The sequence below is a fragment of the Rattus norvegicus genome, chromosome 3, assembly GCF_021556685.1.
Source record: "Rattus norvegicus strain SHRSP/BbbUtx chromosome 3, alternate assembly SHRSP_T2T, whole genome shotgun sequence".
NCBI classification, from domain to species: Eukaryota; Metazoa; Chordata; class Mammalia; order Rodentia; family Muridae; genus Rattus; species Rattus norvegicus.
In genome coordinates, this window is record NC_141536.1 from 161,798,931 (window position 1) to 161,821,967 (window position 23,037).

At 54.3% G+C, this 23,037-nt stretch overlaps 1 protein-coding gene across 16 annotated transcripts in view; it reads right to left on the reverse strand.

The window, feature by feature from the left end:
• Pmepa1 (prostate transmembrane protein, androgen induced 1) overlaps positions 1-23,037 on the reverse strand; it is a 48,458-nt gene that overhangs the window by 1,819 nt on the left and 23,602 nt on the right. For 15 of the 16 annotated variants that reach the window (XM_087652426.1, XM_087652427.1, NM_001413584.1 and 12 more), the window contains 2 exon segments: positions 5,972-6,129; positions 30-80 (listed from right to left, as the gene is read on the reverse strand). In XM_087652426.1, the coding sequence (XP_087508552.1) occupies positions 30-80; positions 5,972-6,129 (209 nt within the window). 16 annotated transcript variants of the gene reach the window in all.

Here is a 23,037-nt window from a genome sequence, read left to right on the forward strand (position 1 = left end):
GGAAGGGCAAGGCTTGGTCTTAGTCTTACCTCCGGCATTCCGCCTGACACCGTGCTCTCCGACGGCCAGAGGCATCCTTCCTACAGGAGGGAAAGGGATACAGGGTCAGCAACAGACAGGAGTGACGTCTTGGGCGCATACACTTCTCATCCTCTAATCTAACCCCATCTGTGTGGTCCAAGGCAAGGCCACACTGGCGCTGTTGCCTCCTCCCACAGCTCCTTTCTAAGGCACGAATCTGATCTGTGGGGCACACCCTCTCAAAGCCTGCAGGCAGCTTACCTGGGCATTAAGCAGATCTCTACTTGGCTTATAGGAAGCCCAGTGTGGCTTGTCTGACTGCCTGCCTCCTGTCTCTACCAGGACTGCTTGCCCACAACGTGGGTGTTGACTGTGCCCACGGTGCTTAACTCTGACCTCACAGGTTCAGCATCTGAACATGTAGACGCATACACTTGGCTAGAGAAGTTAGTGAATTGGATGTTGAATGTCACAATCCAGCTGACCCTCAGGGGGTAATCAGAAAGTGACAGGCGCTACACACCTCCCCGTACAGAAACCGGTTCTGACATGCCTCAATATGCTAAGCCTATGCCACAGGCCTTTGGACTGGCTACTCCACGGTGGGGCCAGGTCTCTGTTGACATTCAGTGCACGGGTCCCTACAGACTCTATAATTTAGAGCCTCTCACATTTTTATTATTAATAAACAGATATGGAATCACTTGCGGGATGGCGGTCACTCGTGAGTGGGTCCTCAGCAGTGGGGGGGGGGTGTCCCAGGAAGGGAGCAAACCCTCCCAGGAAAGAGGGTGTCCTTGCTAGGGCCAGTTCTCTGAGCAGTCCTGAATGGTTCTAGTGTAACTCCTGGCCTGCGGAAAAGCCGCAGGCTTTAATTTTGGCTTTATTGAGATGTACCTACAGGAGTAACTCTCAAACATTCAGAGCCTACAACGTGGTCAAGCATCAACATCCTATCACCACAATCCAGGTGAAGAAACATCTTCCCGCCACTCTAAACTATACTGGGCTGCCATTTCTGCTGAGTTCTGAGAAGTTCCTCCCAGAGCTGCAGAGGGCCGCAGTTCACCCAGTGGCCACTAGGCGGTTCTAGGGCTTGCACGCGCAGAAGAGTATCTTTCTCTAACAGTGAATAACCCTGGCTGCCCTGAAATCATAGAAGCCAGACGCACAGGTGTCTCCTGGGGTCCCACCGACTGGAGCCTCCCTCTCTCAGGTCTCCCCTAATATGCAACCACCCAGTCTACCTTGCTTGAGCACCTCTGTCTGCTGGATGAAGACGACAGAGCTGCCCTCCAGCCCTGCCTTGCAGACGTACCAGGTTTACACACCTAGACAGATGTGACTTCTGCTGGAGGAGTCAGTGGGGTCCCATAAGGAGGCTCCAACAGGTCTCATATGCTACACCCACCCCCAGGGTCCTCCCTCTGCTCTGGCTTGCCCGTTCCCACAGGGCCCGCTCCTTCCTACCCACATTCTCTCCTGTATCTGCTTCTTTCAACGCCAGCCCCATCTACCCACTGCCAGCTCAGCAAACCTCAGAGCCCTCAATCTTCCCTCAGTGATGAGCTGTGACCTGGAAGTGTAAACTGAAATAACCCCTTCTTCACCCAAGCTGCCTTAGGTCATGAGGTTTTATCACAGTTACAGACAAGCAACTTAAAACACCAGCCCTTTTCCTTCCTACACCCAGCCTCGTCTCTGCTCGCAATCCCCTGTCTGCACCGCTCTCTTTCCCTGCAAAGCTGCGGTTGTGCCAGGAGGGACTACCATATCCCCAGTGCCTACGATCTAGCACATGCTTAAGTTACAGCAATCGGTTAACCGTCTCTTAGCATTCCCTAACCCTGGGGCTTCGGGCAGCCGCCGAGGGGAGGTGAAAGGCAGGGTTCGATCCTGTAGTCAATGGTGCCAGCCCCAGTCAGCAGTGAGGACAGCCCCTCCCTCCCTTCTTCTAGAAGTGTGTTACTTGCTCTACGATGGCTTTGGGGCTCCTCGGTCCCTCCACACTGTCTGGGGGAGGGGTGGTGGTGCTGGCTCCTGTTATGCGATCATTTCTCAGTTAGGATACCTGAGTTCACCGAGACTTCTTCACAGTCTCTCCCTCTGCACCTCCCCAAAGCAGGAATCTGCCGGCCATTTCTACAAAGGGTCCGAATGAAAGTCTCTGTATGCATGAACTCTCAAAGAATAACTAAAGACATTTATACCGGAGGGGAAAGAAACCAATCCCAAATGGTCTCTGCTTTGTTAAATCCTAATGGCTCACAAACACTAACAGGCGTGGCTGTGTGCCAATAAAACTTTATTTACAAACCTAGGCATATAGCCCTTGGGCTAGGCCAGCTTGTTGAGGCCTGACATGCCCTCCTGGCTGCAACTCCAGACGGAGAGCTGCTGCCTGCCTGGAAAGTCCCTTTGGTCTGCTTCCAGATGTGGCTTTGACTGTCCCCTCAACTCCACAGTGACAATTGTTCCCTTCCTGTGGACAGGTGGTCACCATCGATTTCTACAAAGCAAACCTCTGGCAGGTGGAGACCTGAGACCCACCCTGCCCCAGGCTGAGAAAGGTCTGACTGACTCCCTCTGAAGCTGCGTACAGATCCACACCAGGGCGTCTGCCCTGGCTGACCCCTGCATCTGGTTTTACTACAGTTTTGTCTTTGGCCCCAGAACAAGGATTCGTGGCAGGCAGCCCTCCCACGGGGAGCAGGAGACCTAGGCCAAGGGTTGACCAGAGTTTAAAGCATGGATCTATCTCAGACCCTAGCTGAGCTCCTGAGGTGACCTCATTGAAGAACCACACATCCCGGGGGCGATACAGGGTGTGTGGAGGTAGGAACCAATTGTCTCAATGAACACTTGAAGTTGCTGGACTATGCGGGTTTGTGGGTCATCCTTGCACCTGACCCTCATGCTGATCACCCTTCGTACTGTTTGCCATGTGGAAAAAGCATCTCACGGAGAGATCGAGAGATGGGGCAGCGGGGATGGGGGGGTGGGGAGGACTTGGCCTCTATGACACAGTAAGGGGAGGGTGAAGCTGAGACCTGGGTTTAACCAGGCAGGCCCACCTGCTCCTTCTGTTCCAGGCCTGGGGAGAGGTGATCTTCCCGTAAGGGGGCTGTGAGGGGATGGATCTGTGGCCCTACTCACACAAGTAGGAGGGGAGCCTCCACCCCAGTTGCCAGTGATATCCAAGGGGCAAGGCGCTGGGTAGGCAGGCGAGCCTAGTGGGACACACGGAGCCCAAGCAGACAACAGCTGTATCTAGGTCTCTCTGGGATGGGAGGTCACAAGGCCTGGAGACACCTCAGATGCACTATGTCGGAAAGACAGGGAGTCCCAGGGGAACTGTCACCTGTTCCAGGCCTCCCCTGGGTCCCCTGTTTATCCAGCCAGGTGGCCCTGGGAAGACAGTGAAGGAGACGCTCTCTTTGAGGCCCAGCGTCTGGGGAGGAGGGCCAGGTGCTTGTCTGAACTACAGCAGCTGAGCTAGGGTGTCCACGCAGCCTGGGCTGCTCTCTCTGCCATCTGTACCCAGGGCCTCCCTTTTCGCAACCCCGCACTCTAGGCTAACCACGCCCCACAATGGGCTGGGGGATCTTCACAGGGCACCTCCGTGAAAGCCTGTTTGGCCTTAGGCAAGCACCCCACCCACCTCTCTGAGTCCTCCTTTCTCCTCTGAGAGGGTGTGAGCCCCTCGTGCTGCTGCTGAGTGAAGAACACTGACCAGGCAGCTGGCAGTGTCTATCGCTAGGTAACAGACACAACAAAGGAGCCAGGTGAGCCAGGGCCCGGCAGGCAGGATTCCTATACAGCAGGTGGCGGCTTTGCCCTGGGGCTGTGTCCTGAGCCTCAGTCAGGAGTCCTGCTTCTCTGTCACAGCTCTTGCCCTGATGAACTGGTGACGCACTGAAACTGCTCTTGACGCAAACAGAGATGCCCAAACCTGCCAGGAACAGCCCTGCTTCTCGGGCGACGGCCAGTCCTGTCTTGGCTTAGCCCTCAGACTCTAGGTGCCTCTGCCAGCCTGGGGCACTCCCCCTCCCCAAACGGGGGCACCGTGCCCAGCATGGCTCAGCTCACACCGTCCTCCCTGCACCTGCTGGGCCATCCTGGAGACAGGGCTGCGTATATGCTAGCTTCCTCCTGTCTTAGGTTTCCTATCAGGCACTGTGAGCCTCCCTTCACCCCATGTGAATGCCTGAGGGCTGGTCAGAGCTTCCCAAAGGAGCCTGAGGTCACAGTCAGGAGGGGCAAGTCCCACCTGCAGGAGATGACTACCCAGGCACTGGCTCTGGAGTCCAGAGAGGACGCTATTGGATCCCAGGTAGCCCCTGATGCTCACAGCGCTAAGGCATCAAAACTCATGCTTATAATGTCAGCTAGGAATCCTCTCTGGTACAGTGAGTGTCCCTCAGTAACAGAGGGCAGTTTTAGGATTCCCAGCTTTGCTCGGTGTGTGTGTGTGTGTGTGTGTGTGTGTGTGTGTGTGTGTGTGTGTGTGCGCGCGCGTGCGCGCGCGCACGTAACTCTTGCTTGCTTGCTTGCATAGAGATCAAGCAGTCCTCTGGGTACATTAAGTTACTCTAGGTGACTGCCCTTGGTAGGATATAAATGAGCTAGGACTAGTTACACAGTCTCACTCAGGTTAACAAGGGAACCGGCGGGCTGGGGATTTAGCTCAGTGGTAGAGCGCTTACCTAGGAAGCGCAAGGCCCTGGGTTCGGTCCCCAGCTCCGAAAAAAAGAACCAAAACAAACAAACAAACAAACAAACAAACCAAACAAACAAACAAAAAAAAAAAAAAAAACCAAGGGAACCGGCACACATGGGAATGCTTGCCGCCCCAGGACACTGAACCCTGATCCCAAGGCTGGCTATGTTTCGGTCCTCCCTCCCTCCTAAGAGTGTCAGGTCTCCAGTTCTAAGGCTCAGAAATGTTCGCCTGCACTTCTCATGCACAGCTTCCCCCAAAGCTGGGAGCCCCCTGCGTGGGGGCCCCCGCCTGAGTATGACTTTCTGCCACCCAGTCCTAGGATGGTCCTAGGATGGTCCTGCCTACAGTCTCTTGTGCCAGGGGAGCTTGGGCACAGAGAGAGTGCTCAGCAGAGAGCTAGCGGGTGAGGCGTCACATGGATGAGGTTGCCTTCCAGTCAAAGATGGCTGGCTCACTATGTCAAGCCTGGATTGCCCAGGAGGCGCCCAGTGCTGGTTCACCACACCTGAGGAACCAGATGAGGCCCAGGCTGTGGGAGAGGCTTCGGTGTCTGGTTGCTTCCCTGGCCTCCCAGGACACTTGGACTACACGGGCCCAAGTGGTGTGTTGGTGAGAGGTTGGGACCGCCACCTCCTTCCATCTAGGTCACAGCCCTAAGACCTGGGGGCATCTTTCCCACACCTCTGTCCTGGTGGGCACCCAGTCAAGCAGCAGCTGCCTTCTCTTCACTCTGTCTCATCTGGCTTCTCAACGGCCTCAGGAGACCTGACCTGCCACCCTAAAGCTGTGCCTACTCTGCCCACAGCTATGGAGACCACGCCAGGTCCCACCCAGCCCCGCCTCACACAGTGGGGCTCCTCTGGGGAGCCCGCAGAATCATACCTGACACTTCCTGATCCCTCTGGGAAGGCACTGGGAACCATTTCTGGGGAGCAGTGCTGGGCGCACAGGCTCAGGCACACCCTCACTTCTCCCTCAGAGGGGCAAACCCATAGCTTCCCTCCAAACCTTCGCGTTCCTGGGCCTCCTGCACCTCCGAGCACACGGAGCCTTATCCGCCTCCAGTTCCTGCTCCTCTGACTAGAGGAAGCGGCAGGCTTCTGGGCCCTTCCTCATCCCCATTCCCATGAGCGCCCAGATGGGGGGTGGTGACGTGAGCGGTCTGTCAGAGTGTTCTGCGCACATGTCTGCGCAGCAGCCGGAATCCTAGGCCAAGGACCCGCTTACCGAGGACAGTCCTCCGTCGTCTCTCCTCCGGGCCTGGCTGTGTCGGCTGATGAAGGAGCGGGCTGACAGCTTGTAGTGGCTCAGCAGGCACGTGATCATCACCACCATCACCATCATCACGACCACGATGACCACGATCTGCACGAACTCCAGCTCCGCTGTGGGGCAGAGGGGCGCGTGCGTGAGACTTTCGGGTCAGCAGCCAAAGGCTCCCATCTACATAAGGCTGAGGACTCGGGCACAGGGGAGAACACAGCTCAGAGACTCTGTCCGGAACACGGCACGGTCCCAACCATGGACGTTCATGAAGACTCGGTCTGACCCTCAGAGATGCTAGGCCTGGCCTGGCTCTCAGAAAGGGACTTGTTTTTGAATCCCTGTGCCTAGGGTCCTTTTACTTCTGGGGCCTGGAGAGGGACAGTGGGAAGAAGAGGGGCTCCTGTGGGGCTGGAGTGGGATGTGGACATACTGCAGAGGCAACACATGAGTGCGCATATGTAATACTACAGCCCAGTTCAGGGCTCTCCAATGCCCTGATACTCGCACATCCCAGCAAGCAATATGTCAACCTTCCCACCCGCGAAACAACAGCCCACTGCTCCCACATACCCCAACCTCTCCAACACCAACCATACAGAATCCTCCTCCACACACCAGCCATACCCAACCCTCCCCGCTACACCAGCCATTCCCAACCCTCCCCTCCCACACACACCAGCCATTCCCAACCCTCCCCCCTATACCAGCCATTCCCAACCCTCCCCCCTATACCAGCCATTCCCAACCCTCCCACACACCAGCCATACCCAACCCTCCCACACACACCAGTCATACCCAACTCTCCCACACACACCAGCCATACCCATCCCCTGCCACCAATATCCTACCCTGCCTGTATATTCCCCAAAAGACTATCTCAATACTCCTACATAGTCCAACTCCCCACCAGCACCCCAACCCTTCCACACACCCCAAAAACAGCCCAATATTTCAGCTCTCAACCCTTCTTCATCTACCAAATAGCCAAGTTCCTATGTCATCACTCTCACACACTAATGCCGAAAACCTCCTGAACACCCTGAAGCAACAGTCCAACACCCCAAAATAATAGTCCTGTATCCCAATATTCTTCTTTACATCAACTTTCCAACGCTCTTACGGGCTCTAAAACAACAGCGTAAGGTCTATAATCCTGTATGCCCCAACATGGCCACGATGGGGTCAACACTCTTAAATCTCAGATGCTCCACAGTCTTGACACTCCTCAAAACAGCTCACCACCCCTACACACCTCAGCACCCCCACATGCAGCCCCCCAAAATACCTCAATACTCTGACACCCAAAAAGATAGCAGAAAATGGGCCAAACTTGCTACACACACACACCTCAGACACCCCAGGAAACACAAGGTCTCTCTCTCTCTCTCTCTCCTCTCTCTCTCTCTCTCTCTCTCTCTCTCTCTCTCTCTCACACACACACACACACACACACACACACACACACACATACACACACTCACACACATACACACACATACACCATTAGCCACACAGATAACATTTAAGAACACACACCACACAAGCACACAAATGGGCTCCTTCTAGTGAAGGCCTTAGACACGTTCCTGGTGCTGCTCTGGTTGGGATTCTCGTTTATTTCAGAGGCCCCATCCCTGGGCCCCTTCCACACCCCTCCCCGTTTTCCGACTTATTTTATTTCCCCTCTAGAAGGAGGAAAAGCCCTCCGGTGCTGGGAAGGGAAAAGGCTATTTTGATACTGCTTAAGCGGGTGCTTTTGCTGACTCCGATGGGCCGAGGCTTAGCAGCTGGCTGCAGCTGGTGCCAGTAGAGCCCCCCAGCAACAGGCAGGGTGCCAGGAGTCTTGCAGGGCACTGGATTCAGCAGAGAGACAGCAGGCAACCTGAAGGCCCTGCCTGAGGCGGAGGCCCAGGGATGAGCCTCCCCAGTCATGGAGGGAAGACCTTGGGGGAGCACTCCCTGCTGTACAAGAGGGAAGGGACCCCGAGGCCACCAAGTTCAGTTGCAAAGTGGCTGACTCAGCTCTGTGTTTACCAGAGAGAGGAACTGAGGAGAGGTTGGAAGCCAACACAGGCCCAAACCTCAAACCCAAGCAGGATTAGCTCTCTCCTGCCACCACTATGGTTTCCTTGTTGCTCTGGGCAGGGTAACACATCCAAGATGGGCACTTTACTGTGTGTGGATGGGTAGCAGCTCATAGAGTTTTCCCTGCCATCTCTGTCTCAGGCTACTCCTCAGCCCCAGCCAGTCTCTGGAACCCCACAGGTCTATCCCACCACTGGACCACTGCATGTGCTATGACTGACTACACTTAGGCAGGGCCCATTATGCTACTGGACACCTTAGCACCCAGGACGCTTCTCCCACAACAGAATGACCCCTGTGAGTCCGGTAAAGCTTAGATTGACCCTTCTCCTGACGTAAGTGTTTTCTCAAGCCCCTCAAGAGAAACAGAACCACAAAGGAAGTATCACAAAGTCCAAGTGCCCACGACTAGGGCTCCAACCCAAGCCCGGGTTTATACTTGGTGCTTCTGAGTCAGGCTCACCTCCTTCACCCTGGAGGAGCCAAGTGGGGGTGTTGAACTGCGAGGACTCTGTTGAGACTCACACACGACTCAAAGAGGGGCCCCTTCTTGTGGAGACTCAGGCACCCTTCTGCACAGAGCCCATGGGGCCATGGTGAAGTCCAAGACTGGGTCACTGCAGCTATGCTCCTGTCTCCCCAGGAGAGGCCGGTCCAAGGCTGGATGGTTTGACCTGAATGTGCTGGGCACTCCGGTCTGGCTGTCGGGACCCAATAAAGCCGTGCATTCAAGGGACACAGGGACTGCTTTGTGCAACGCCCCTACTTCTCCAAAGGGCCAGCAACTCCTCCTCCCCAACTCTGTGAGCTCCTCACCCTGGCCTGAGACACCCCTCTGGCTTTCTCTGGGGCTTCGGCCCACATCAGGCCTGAAAGCAATGGGGAGATGCAGGCGGCCTTTTGTTCCTGTCCTCTGGTGGCCCGAGGGACTGGATGGGCTGCCACACTCCTCCTAGGGTGGTCTGGGGCCATGGGAAGACTGGGGAGACAGGAGCTGAGGCAGCAAGGCTGGCAGAAGGCGACAGGACTTGGGGACAATGGGCCCTGCAAGGGTGTGTGGTTGACAAGTCTGGGTTCCTGTGTCCAGAAAATAGAATTGCTCCCCAAAGTGAGGGAGGACTCCTCACGCACAAATTTAGCCACTGGGTTCCACGGCTTATCAATTTTTGGGAGACACAGACCCAGACAATTCCTGTACCTCTGAGGCAGACACACAGACACACCAGAGTGAGGACAGCTTCCTCAGGATTTCACACAGGCCAGGTACAGCCGGGCAGACAAGCGAAGCCATGCTAAGGTGCCCACACCATGTTGCCTGCAGCAGAGCTGAGAAGGCACACTCTGGATTAGGGAGAAAATACAGGCTAAAAGCGAAGTGAAAACCAGCCTCACTCATAGCTCCTGTCTGCCGGCCCAGTACTTGGGAGGGTGAGGCAGGAGGGCTGAGGCTAGACCAAGAGCAGCCTGATCTACACAGTGAGTTCCAGGCCAGTCAGCTCCATAGAGTGAGGCCTGTAAGAAAAGGAAGCCGATGACATCCTAATGCAGTTATCAAACGATTAGCCAGGAGTGGTGAGAAGGGAGCCATGCTGTGGCAATGTGGGACACCTCCACGGCTGGGTCCTGAGAGATGATGGCCTTGTCTACGTGAGAACCTGTCTCAAAAGCAAAATGAGGCAGGCATAGTGGCACACACCTTAAATCCCAGCAGAGGCCAGAACCTGGCTCTGTGACAAGGAGGCCACAGACACTTTCAGTTCCAGCCGTTAAGGAGAAGGTGACCTCCTTCCGCCTGTGTCTTTGGCACCTGCTCTGGAGAAGGAACGGGGTTGGATGTGCTGCTCTGCCCCAGACTTCCAGTTCAGAGTGCAGCACAGTGGGGTCCGGAGAGTTGGGAAGATCTACCCGGCTCCCGCTGGCCTTGGTGGGGGTTTTCCTAGACCAGATGATCTCCCCTAAGTCTGCCCCTGGGGCTGCCTCTGGGGAAGGCAGCGGCCTCCTTCCCGTTAACGAGCAGCCTGCACCAGGCCCTGTCTGGCCCATGGGCCCCACACGGAGGAATTAGGAATTGGCGGTGTCTGAAATTTATGAAAATCTAATCTCGTTAGGCTTGCCTGGTGGAGACCCGGCAGGCGGCCTCATTGTCATTCCGAGGAGCCCCAGTCGAGGGGGTTCCGGCCACTCCATCAACAACCCTCCCCCACTGCCTCTTGGATTTGAATATGAACTGGCTCCCCATGCCCTTGAAGTAGAATTAGACTAGACGTCAAAGGAATAACTTTGTCACTTTGCTGGTGCCGTTTCAAACATCCCTGAAGGCGCGTTTGTTTCTTAACCTAAGAACTTTCGTCTTGTTTTATTGCTCCTCCCCCACCCCCGGAAGGATTGGCGAGCAGGTTCTGGTTTTCAGGACAGACTACCAGGCTTTCAGAAAGCTGCCAGGTTCTGCCAGGTACCTAGCTCTGGCCAGGTGACCTTGAATGACCACTCCCTTGTACCTCCAGTCACTGCTACCTTGAGAGCAAATAAGAGACGTGTCTCCTGAGGGTTAGGAAGGTCCTGGGTAGCCTTGTTTGTTTGTTTTTTCCTTCTAAGACAGTATCATTATGTAGCTAAGGCTGTCCTGGAACTCACTAACTATATAGACAAGGCAGGCCTCCAAACTCAGAAGTCCACCTGCCTCTGCTTCCCAAGTGCTGGGGCTAAAGGCCAGATATCTCAACACCAAGCTGGTTTTGCTTTGCGACAGGTTTTTACGCAGCCAAGGCTAGTCTAGAACTTTGATATATAGCCAAGGACTGTTCTGAATGTCCGACAGCTTGCCTCTACCTCCCACGGAGATTACAGACACCAAGCTAGGCATATACCCCAAGGTCCTGGGTTCTAACCCGAGCCTGTCACTATGTAGGGGTAAACAGACCCTCAGTGAATGATATGCAAGCTGCTCTTTGATATCCACCTCTCCTCTCCATTACTCCCAACACGAACTCTTGGGCTCTCGCCTCCGATGCCTATTTCTGTCCCCACCAGACAGATTCTGGTTCTAGGAATGTTCTTTTGACAGTCACATACATGCTTGTTCCCATCTGGAAATTTCTGGTCTTTGCCTCAACATCAGCACCTCAGAAAGGATTCCAGAGACAAGGTGTCCTCTCTGGGCCTCCACATTCTGTGGAACAATGAGGGTGACGAGGCTCCGAGACCATTCCTTCGCCGTCATGTTTCACATGGGTGGTCGGGACCTATCTGGCCTCCCCATATCTCAGTACTGTTCCACCTGTCTGTCTATCCACCCACCCACCCACCCATCCATCCATCCACCCACCCACTCATCCATCCATTCATTCACCCACCCACCCTTCCCCACCCACCTACCCATCCATCCATCCACCCTTCCCCACCTACTTACGCATTCATCCATGTTTACATCTTTTATCCGACCATCCACCTATCCAGTTTCTCATCCATCCTCCATCTTCCTTTCCCTCGCTAGAATAACGACTGACACTTGGGGCCCTCAGAAGCTCTATACTCAGATCATGACACCTACACATCCTCGCACCTCCTGTGGTCCTGGATGGAGCAAACCAGACCCAGTTCTCTCCTCAAGCTCCTGAAATGACTGGGGAAGCTCTGGGCTAACCTTTCCCTGGGCGGGAATCTTAACACAGGGTCTCTTCAGCCAGGGCCTGTCCAGAGGGAGTGGACAGCCCAGGCTCCACAGGGGCCTGCCCACTGAAGGAGGGAGAGCCAGCCACTTAGGAGTCACAGAATGGAGGCCTGGTTTTGCATGCTTCTCTCCCGGCTTCAGACCTTGTGTTGGCATGCAAAGGGCGGTCAGGTAGAGGTGGGCTGGCTTCTCCCTCAGCAGCGGAGGGTGCAGTCCAGGTCCCCACTGAGGAACACAGACCCGGATCCCCACCTCCGTGCTAAGCTGCCGGGGCTATGTTGTAGGAGGTGACCACACAGGAGGCCAGCATTGAGCCTACCTCATGTACATGCTGAGCAGGCAGGACTGTGAAATGAGGAGGCCCCGGGAAGGTGACAGACCTGTCTAATCACTTGAGAGCTTCGTGATTAAACGCTGCTTCAATAAGGGAGGGCAAAGCCGCACCTTTTATCTTTCTCGCTATTACCAAATGGAAAGAGCTAATGGGCTTTTTTTCTATTGTCACCGGCATCGAACGTCTTTAAACACCCGCTGTCAGCACAGTGTCAATCCTGTTCGTGAGTTATTGGCAGGGCAGAGAATTCACGGTGAGAGAGCGTGCTTCCACCCACGTGACTGGGGCTGTACCCAAAAGATGTCTAAAATAAGTCAGACGGACCTGGTTTATTGAGCAGAGGCGGTGGGGTGGCCCAGGAAGGGAGCCTGTCTGAGGGTGGCAGTGTGGATGGATGGCCACTGCTGCGGAAGGGTGCTCTGGCAGGGACTGCTAAAATCGAGCATTCTGGGAAACTTTCAGCCCTGCAAGTCTCCTCCAGAGTGGGAGGTGACAGAATTAACATTAGCACCCGCTGCTGATAGTATCCATGGGTTTGAGGGGGGGCCACACTGCATGGGGTATTTCTAGATGTCACCTAATGTCACCCAATAAACCCGGCATACATTATTACAGGATCCCATGCAGTAGTCAAAAGATGATCCCTGTCTGAGGACCTCTCAGCCTCAGGGGTGAGAGGTGTCTGGGCTCACGGTCCCCACTGTGGGGGGGGGGTTGTTCTGCACAGTTAGGGGTGCTCAGTGACACTCCTGGATTTGTTCTCACCACCTCCCTGGTGACATCTACATGTGGTTCTAGATGTGTGCAGACGTGCCCTGGGCGTGAAGTCACTCCAGCTGGGAGCTGATGGCTCACAGGTCTGTTAAGGGAAGGAGGCAGTCAGTCGTGGTCGGACAGGGGAAAAGGGTCACACAACAGACACCCATTTTACAGGGGGAAAAAGTGGAATTAAGAACGTTGGCTTTTGAAATAACGGGACTGTATTTTTATTTTTGTGTTACTCTGTTGTTTGCATTAGTGTATGCATGTGTATACACAGACAGGTGTGTGTCAGTACGTGCACGCTTGCGTGCATGAATGTTCACACCTACAGGAGTTCGGGGGAAGCTTGGAATCTAAAAGTGCTGGGTCCCCCTGGCGCTAGAGTTACTGAGAGAGTGACCTGACACAGGCGCTGGGAATCGATCTTGGGTCCTCTCAAAGACCGGAACACTATGTTAACCACTAAACCATTTTCAAGCGTCACATATCATGCTAAAGGTGGGCTCTGGCAACTGAATTCAGGCTCTCCTACTTTACTTTGCCCGCTGAACCATCCCTTAAAGCCCATCGTTGGCCCTTTTACGAGAAAGCATTTGTAATTTATTTTACCTTTTGGAGACAGGGTCTTGATATATGGGATCAGGCTGGCCTCAAACTTACAGAGATCCGCCTGCCTCCCCAGGGCTGGGATTTGAGGCCCGTGCCACCATGTCGACTATGCTCACCATTGTAACTTAAGAAATCCTAAGGACATGCTCTAAAGGTCCCTCGTACCTGTCTGTTTATGTGTTGGCTAACAACGTGGCTCATGATGCCCTCCCCGCTCCGTCTCGGGAGACCCCTGCCTGTGTCCTCTGGAAACCAGCATGTATTTTCCTCAGTTGCTGATCTTCAAGGGCCTGGCATTTCCCGGCAGGAGTCGGGGGGTGGGGGGCTTCGGCGCCCAGGAGAAGGGAAGTGAACCAGAGCTCTGTTTCCAAGGCTTTGGGATGAGAGGCTCAGCTCTAAAGCTGGAGCACAATGCAGTGGGCATTGAGCCCCTTCTTAATGGCTCCTCATTCAGTCCTAGGGGCCTCACGGAGACCTGCCGCGTGCTGAGGAGCCAAGGGTCAGCAGGGAGGAGGAGTCTCAGTGCTTGCGGGGGTGGGGTGAGGGTGGGGGTATGGGGTGGGGGATCGGGGGAGGGTGGCCCTGCCTTTCAGAACCAAGGAGGGAGGGGTGGCTGTTCTTAGTCTTGCCTGGGACAGAGGGTTGTGGTTAGAGAGGACGGTGAGGGGCTGTACCCCAACTCCAAATCTCTCCCAGTGGGCCACGTGCAAGTGCACGCCTGATATTGCAGGGCGCGGGCTCCTTCGCCGTGCCTCGGTTTCCACTTGGGAAAAGCAGAGATCTCCGTGCACCTTCTCCATGGGGCTGCAGTGCTGACAGAGTCAGCCACTGTGGAAAGCGCAATCTGACAGCGCCATCGTTACAAATGCTGCTGCTCTTGCAGGGACCCAAGTTCAGCTCCCGGCTCCTGCTTTAGACGGCTCACAATTAACTATAATTCCAGCTACAGGGGAACCTGACACCCTTTTTTGACCTCCTAGGGTACTTACACACACATGCGCACACACACATGCACACACACACACACACAGAGAAATAAACCTTTTTCAGTGCAAGGAATGGAGCCCTACATGTTGCTGTGGTGATGATGTCAGCTGCTCTCAATGAGGGCCACTGGGAAGGCAGGCCTGACACACCTGCCGGGCATCCCCCCCACCCCCATTTTCACCTGTGGCCTCCTGATGGCTTCCTACCAGTCCTGCAGCCTAGGCTACCCTCTTCCTGATGACCTTTCTGTAGCTGCTACCTCCGTGTTTTGCTCTCCTGGCACTCCTGGCAACTTTAAACTCCTCCGTGAAGGGCTTACTTTTGCGAACACCACCTGTTCCATCTGCCAGGACTTCTAAGGAAACGGTTCAGTCGGGAGTGACAGCCACTTGGCCGGTCTGGTGGCCTCTGGTAGTGGTGCCAGTCTGTCAGCATGTAATCTGGTCCAGCAGGCACCCTCAATTGGCATGAACCTGGCAAGCCAGAAACAGGCTACCTAACAGGACTTCTCACCACTGTGGTACAAAAGCAGACCACTGAGAAGAGACTCTCAGGGTCCCCCGACCCGGGCAGTCTCTCCCCAGTGTTGGGGGCTGTGATGGGGCTCAAACAGCAAGCATAGCAGGAGTCTATCCTCACATGGTCAGTTAAGCAGCAAGAACCTGCCCCTTCAGAGCACTGCAGGTGCTCACAGGCTACGCCTGGCTCCAACCTCCATGCTGTGTGGCCGAGGGACTGCCTCAGCTTCAAGAGCTTGTTTTTCGAGGTATAAACACTTTGCACCCTTGACCCCTTCTGAAGAGAAAACTTTACTAAATTTTATTTATTTAGTGGGTGTGGCACGGTGCACAGGGATTGAATTCGGTTCGAGTCGGGCTGGGTAGACAGTGCCTTTCACCTGCTGAGCCAACTCCCCAAACCTGGCGACTCCCTTTATTCATGAGAAAATGTTGCTTAAGGAACTCCGGGCATACAGGTACATAAAACAGTACACAGATATATGTATTGATAGCAAGTCACAAAGAAAATTTATTTGAAAGCAATTCTTTGGCATAAGTGTTTATCAAGTCTGAAGGCAATCTGCATACTAATCAGATGGGCGTGCCTATTTATTTCATGTAAGGAATTAAACCCTGGATGAATATCTGGTCCCGGAAGAGGAACAACCTCCTCCGTGTTTTCTAGGGTAGGCTGATACTTTGATGTTGTAATAGCCAACAGTACGAGGCATATTTGCATAAGTACTTAATACAAAATGGTAGGCAGTCCATTTCTGAAATTATTGAAAATTCTCTTTTAATCCCAAGCCAGAATTATTTAGAGATTTTTTTTCTTTTTCCTCTCTGGAACAAGCTGGAGGCAGGAGAGTGGGTTCATGGCTGAGAGAGGGCATTGCTGATCTCAGAGGACTTGGGTTCAGTCCCCAGCATCGGTATCAGGTGACTCAAGACTGTCTACAAGTCCAGACGCGCTCTTCTGGTCTCTATACACAGTGCATGCAAACAGAACAATGTATACTCACAGACCAAATGCTCACACACAAAAGAAAGGTAAGCATTTTACAGTGTAACGCAGTCTGACCCAAAGACACACTAATTTGATATGTGTTGAGGAATGAAGAGTAAGAAAATACTACAAGTCCATAATCAAACTTCCCTGCTCCAATCAGAGCAGGAGACAGCGTGTTCCGTAAAACACTGCAACCCATGACACACCGTAGTCTCAGATCTGAGCCAAGGCGTTTTTTTCAGGCCGCGACCGTCCACTGGTTGACGCATGCGTGACATCGCGCCCAGTGCGTAAATGCGCATGCTCTGTGTTCTGAGTCAAGGCAGCAGTGAGGCTGAGGAAGGCGGTGCACGGCATCCCGAGATCCATAACAACTCGACTGTTCCCAGTTAAGTTTCTGGTTTTGGTGCATTCAGAAACCTGTTCCTGTTGCCAGATTTTTCGCAACCCCCAAATCCAGTTATGCCGCACCATATGGGGTGACGACCCACAGTTTACAAAGCTGGGGCTTCCCCACCTCCGAACCCCACGACCAAATGGTGCTACCCTCCTTCAGTAGGCGTGAGAACCCCACACACAAAAACCCCCGGCAAAACGGACTGCATGCTGCCTGGCTCACAAGAAACCTACAAGATACCGCTTATTGCTGGAAAAGGAGACTATGTATCACGCAACCCAGTGTGCACTGGTGCCCACCCCCCACCCTGCAGCGAGCGACTGTATTTGGAGATGGAGCTACTCGTGTTCCTAAGGGTGGGGGCCTTGATTCAATAGGCTTATTGTCTTCACAGTGATACCTCTCCTCACCTGTGCACACCACAGAACGGTGAGGATGTGACCACAGGACAAGCCGGAAAGCAGTTCCCGTCTAGACACGACAAGCCAGTGCCCCAGTTTTAAGCAGCTCTATTCCCAATACCTCGGGAAGATACTTGTCTGTTGCCTGAGTCACAAGTCCCTGGGGGATTGTTCTAGTGGCCCGAGGTGACTAGTGCAGACAAAAAAGCTGGCATTGGCTGAGCAGGGGGTGTAGGAGCCTCTGCACTGGAAAACAGAGTGACACAAGCCAGTGGCACCTCTTGGGGACAGGAGACGGCAACGACCTGCTTCAATCTGCATGCAGGGATGCAGAGAACTCTCTCACTTGGATGACTTACGCCTGTTGACAGGTCCGTCCTCAGGACCCTGGCTGTGCCACTCTCACCTGAGTACCACTGACCTATCTAGACCCTAGAGCACAGTGACTCCCAGTTTCAGCCCCACCCAGCCCCGCCCCCCAGCATCTCAGCTGGCCTCATGTGGATATACAATCAGTGATCTAGAATCTTCCTACAGCTATTGACAACACCGAGTCTAACAGACAGGAGCAAGGGTCACTGTCACTTCAGGATTGTCTCCGTGTCTCTCCAGGACAGGCCTTTGTCTTCGAGACTTAGAGGGGCATCGTGATTTGTCCTGGGTCACACAGTTTAATGGATAGGGATGAATATTCCTTCTGCAGGGGCCACAGGGGCCTAAGGACGCAGCCCTACACTCTATCGGTGGGTGAGGCAAGGCATACTGGCGACTGCAGGCAGCGGGCACCATGGTCACTCCCAGGACAGCCTCTCCCCCGTCTTTCCCATCCTTGGTCTCTAAATGCAGCAGCAGCAAGAGGGCAGCAGCCCCTGTCTTACTGCATGAAAAGGCCAGGTCCTGGTGACACATGTCCTCAGGATGACCTGCTGACCCAGGCTGCACCTCTCCCATCCCCTTATGGGACTCAGAACCTGAGGAAGAACCTGGGCACAGGATAGCTCTTTCTGGCTGACACTTTGCTAAGGAGGGTCCCCTGGGGAAAGTGTTGGCTATATATTGCTAGCCATCTAGGGGGCCTGGTGCCACCTACAGGAAGAGGTGTGGCTAGGCTGGTGGCCTCAGCGACTTAAGAGCCAGAGCCAGAGCCAGAGCCAGAGCCAGAGAGAACATGGGAGGGTTTCCGGAGCCTGTGGGTCCCTCCCTCCCAGAGGCTACTCAGGTCTGTCCAGTTAGGTCCATCTGGAGTGTAAACCCATGGGTCTCTCCCCCCTCTCCAACTGTCTATGTCTCTTCCTGTTCCTTTAACTCTTCTTGCAGAGCCAACCCCAGAAAGAAAGTGCAGCCTCCCAGCTGCCAGCAACCCAGCCTCCTACAGTGGTCTCTTCTGGCCCCAGGGGTTGCTTCCTTTCCAGGGAACTCCCTAAGTAAAAAGTCTCCATTCCAGGTAGGGCAAGGCTGATTAGGGTCTCCCAGGAAAGTGGGGAAGCTACAGAGAAGCTTTTGTTCTAAGTTCTGAGATGGTGTGTGTGTGTGTGTGTGTGTGTGTGTGTGTGTGTGGTGAGCAGTGCCGGCAGGTGGCCCGGCTCTAGGTTGGAAAGCACAGGTACCTCCCACTCCAGGGATTGGGGCAGCCATTCGGCCCCTATCCTAGGAGGCTCACACAGAGCCATTGTATTGACCTCCTGTGGTTGCTAGGATTCCTGCTGTGTCACAGCCAACCATCCTAACACCAGCTGATAAACAGTAGGTGCACAATAAGCGGAGGCCAGCATTAGACAACAAAGCCAGCAGCTTGACTGACCCAGAGGGGACATGTGTGCTGGTGATGTCCACCACGTGTTTATTAATGACCTGCAGTGGCGGGCACAGGACGGGAGAATTCAGTTTATAGGACCATGGCTGGCATGGAGAGCAAGGAAGGAAACAGTGACAGAAAGCAAGAACTGGAACCTTTCGTCTCAGGATAGACCCACTGGGGCTCAGCCATGGCTACATACAGAGGCTGAGGTGGTCCTTCACGAACTGGGGACCCAGCAGTGCTGTGGTCCAGTCACAAGGAGACTGCACCCTATGCCCCAGTCGAAGGGAGAGGAGGTGGAGACCTCAAGAGCAAAAGATTTATCTACTCCCCTTTGTCACTTCCTTTCTCTGTTGTGCCTCCTCCCCCTCCCTCACTGTTCTGACCCCAGCACTGCAAGGATTTTTAATAACCAAGGGATTGTTGATTCCTCGTTACACATCAGACTCTGCAAGACCTCCGGCCCCCTCCTCGTCACTGCACTTCACAGACCCTTGACGGCTCACACCTGCTCACACCTTCCAGCTCTGCTGGTCTGGCTGTTACCCCCACCCCAGGACCTTTGAAGGTGGTTCTGTCTGCTAAGAGCACCCTGGCGGGCTCTCTCATCCCAGCTACACCCCTCTGAGTCAGTGGGAGGTCTGTTTTGCTTAGGAAGGACTTCACAATGTCTGTTCTGGAGTTTCTCTGTACCTGACCTTCCTGCTTCCTGGTAGAAATGGCAGCTGACTCTCTCAGCTTGCTGGAGGACGGCCAAATAGCCAGAGAGTAGCCACTGCTGTGGGAGCTCACCAGGAGATTCTCCAGCCTGGTTACTGGTGTTTGCTTATCACCTGCTGGGGGTTACATGGGAGGGGCCCTGTCTGTCTCAGTACACAGTGCCTGTGGCTCTGAGGTCCCACAGAGCACCTCTTGACATCTGAAGGGTTCCACTTCCAAGACCCAGAAGGGCACGGATGGGTGAGGGTGCAGCAGGGGAGTTCATGAGAAGCTAAGGGTCTTGCAAAAGCTGAAACTCACTCTCTTGGGCACTGATCCCCCAAAACAGTGACTCCATTCACCCCAAAACTTGGGCCCAGTATTCACAGAAGCTTCATCGACAGCCAAAACCCGGGCACAGGCTAAGTACCCTTCAACAGGAAAGGGTCCGCTGAGCACCCTACATCACACTCTGGAATATTACTCAGCAATTAAAAGGGATTGGCTGCAGCTGTGCCTGGCAACCTGGATCCATCCTCAGGGAATTACTCGGAGTGAAGAAAAGAAACAATCTCGGAGAGCTACACACCGCATGATCCCATTTATATAACATCCTTGAAATGACAGAATTATAGGGACAGAGAGCAGATTAGACGTTGTCAGGAGAGGAGGCGGCGTATGTGGCTATAAAGGGAAGGACGCAGAGTCTCTGGGATGGGACCATTGTGGGGCTCAATTGTGGCGGTTACGCAAACCTACACGAGATGAAAGGGCACGGGACGGGCGGGCGCGCGCACACTGCGAAGGACAGCTGCTCAGCGGAGAGCTGGAATGGTGGCCCTCTGGCCTTAGTGTTATAGCCACAGAGGATGCTGGGAGGTGGGTGCTATGGCCCCCAAACTGCCATCTCAAACGAAGATTTTAGGGTTTTCCCCACTAAGTGAATGGTCCAGGAAGGCACCATCCCTTTATGTCACTAGGACCACCCTGCAGAGGGTAACCCCGGCAACTATCCCTGGGGCACAACCCAGCCAACCCCCAGGATGGCAGTGTGCTATAGGAGAACAAATGGCCAACAGAGGCCCCTTCTTTCCACCCCAGCCTCTCCTCTCAGTCCCAGCCTCTCCCTCTCCCATTACCTCCCCCATCTCCAGCCTCTTCCTCCTCTGAACCCCAGCTGCCTCCTTTCTTCTCCCCATCCTCCCCCTCTCTTTCCATCCCCGCCTCCCCCAGCTCCCTCCCAGCCCCTGCCATCTGGCTGCTGCCGGCAACCACACGGAACCAGCCCTTGGCTGCCACCCTTTAACTTGAAGTCTGGCTCCAGGGTTTGAAGATTTAATTCTAAACACAACATTTAAAATTCAGAAACGAAGAGGGAATTCCAAGCCACCTGAGGGTGGTGGCTCCCGTGGTCTCCACCATGAGCTAAGAACCTTCATCCTCATTCCTAAAGGTGAACAAGAGCCTGAGGGCGGAGAAGAGGGTGGGATTCCCTAAGCCACGGTATCCTGGATGCACCCAAGCCCTCAGCGTGTCAAAGCTCAGCACCAAAGTACCAGCCATGCAAAGTACTTCGTGATGTGCCAGTGTCCGAGCTCCCCGTAAGCTGCAACAGTTACAACACTTGTAGCAACATGTGCAATGTGGCTCTATAAACTATCAGTGTAACCCCTGCACCAGCAAATCTCCGGAAGTGAAAGTGACTGGGACAGCCCTTGCAGCCCCCCCAGGGACAGGTCTCCCACCAGCTTCCAAGGTAACTCTCAGCACAGGCTCCAAGAGTGAGCACTGGGGAGAAAGGCGCCTGCACCAGGGGTGATCAGCTCTCTGAGCTGGTGAAAGGTGAGGGCACATGGGTTAGAGAACAAACTCGAGACTGGAAGTGCAAATGTCCTGAGGTAGGAGCACTGGCCTCATTCACAGGAAAGTGAGCAGTTCTCCTGCACACGGGACAAGGAGACAGCTACTTAGGGGCCGGGCAGTTGGCATTTAGTGCTTCCTGGAAGGCAGTGGTGGTCCAGTGTGCAGTCAAGGTACAGGCAGGACCGACAGTGGCGCTGGGAATGATTTCAGGTAGGACTCTGCAAGGTGGTGAGCTTGAATCTAGCTTACAGATAGATCAGCATGGCCAGAAGTCCCACGTCCAAAGCCAAACTCACTCTGCTCAAGTGACTGCTGTGGCCTGGATGGGCCCCACCAGGTTCCCCTCCTAAAGCAGACTTTAGGCAGCTCCGAAGTCCTTCATTGACCAAAGGTAGAAACACATCTCCTCTATGCCTGGAGGCCAGAGGAATCAAGAGAGGCCAGAGCGAGGAAGTCAAGAGCTTAGTGAGCAGCGCCAGTGCCTGGATAAGAAACGGTCTCACTGGTTCTCACACCAGAACCTTGCTCATACCAGGGAACCCAGGAGGGGTTCCACGCATCAGTACAAGACACTGCATCCACCAGAGAGACTGTAGGCAGCTCCTCTTTATGACCCGTGCTGGACAGGCAGGGACCAGATGGGCAGGCGTTAAACACCTGCACACGGGGACTGCCTCAGACGAACGCAGAGCTCTTGTGCTTTTAAGACACTCCCTGAGCGTTTTATAAGGGAAGGTCCTCTCTAGGCCGACACTGGCTGAGTCTTGGACACAAAGCAAGAATATCAAGAGACTTCCTTTTGGCTTCTTGATCTTGGGAAGCTCACTCCAGCTGCTACCCCCACACTGTGCAACGACCTCATGTGGCTGATCACATGACCTCAGACGTTAGGGCCTTTGAGCCTTTGCTTTCTTTCTGCCTCCAGGTCTGAGCTGCTTAGGGACAAGGCTCCTTCACCGCTGGCCCATCTCCAGCCCCTTCAGCAGCATACAGCAGCTCATTTATTTGACAAGCAAACGTACAACGGCCCAGTCTCCCAATGCCACCCTCTTTCCTTTCCCTGGCACTCAGACACGCATGGCCAGGTATGATCAAGCTGAGGCAGGGGCTCCTGCATTACAAAGTGATTCTTGGCATGGAGTCCGAATGGTCAGAGGCAGGAGGCCAGCTCAGTCATCAGACGACCTTGGGACCTCAGTCAGGCTACCCAGGCCGTTCTCACAGGAAGTCCCTTTCCCAACTTCATCACAATGTCTCTGTGAACTGGGGCCGATCAGACCTGCACCCTTCTAGATGTTAGGGCTGGGGCATGGTGTTTGCTGTGTTGTTTGCCCCAAGATGCACTTCCAATTGACACCACGCAACCCAGAAAACTAAAGGATTGATTGATAGCTGTGTCCCATGATTTTCTGAAGCAGCCTCCACCACACCCCTCCCCACATCCAGAGTCCAGGTCCCCACATCGGCAGAAAGCAACCCATCTTGGAGGAAGGCAAGTTCAATGGAGCTATAAATACTTCCAAAGCTGCCAGGGAGTTGGGCTTTCTGCATGAGCAGGCCCCGCTGGAAAGGGAGGCGGCTCGCCAGATTTGTTCCGAATTATGAAAATAGATGTTGTCTCCCCGCCACATCTGTTTTGCCTGACACATGGGCAGCAATTCGCCTCCTAAATACGGCAGTGCCCAGAGCCAGCTCGGCTCCTCAACTACAGAGAAGAAAACAGGGAGGGAAGAGGGGGGAAGCCCAGTCATCCCAGACTTTGCTCAACTCCTCTCTTGGGAGTCTGTGCTGTGAGTGGCCTTCAGTTCTCCTTGAGCAACGTGAGACTGAAGTTAAGGCGGGAAGGGGTCCCTTGCCACTTAAAAAGGGGTCACTAGACATGACTGTTATTAAAAAGTACATCACCACCACCA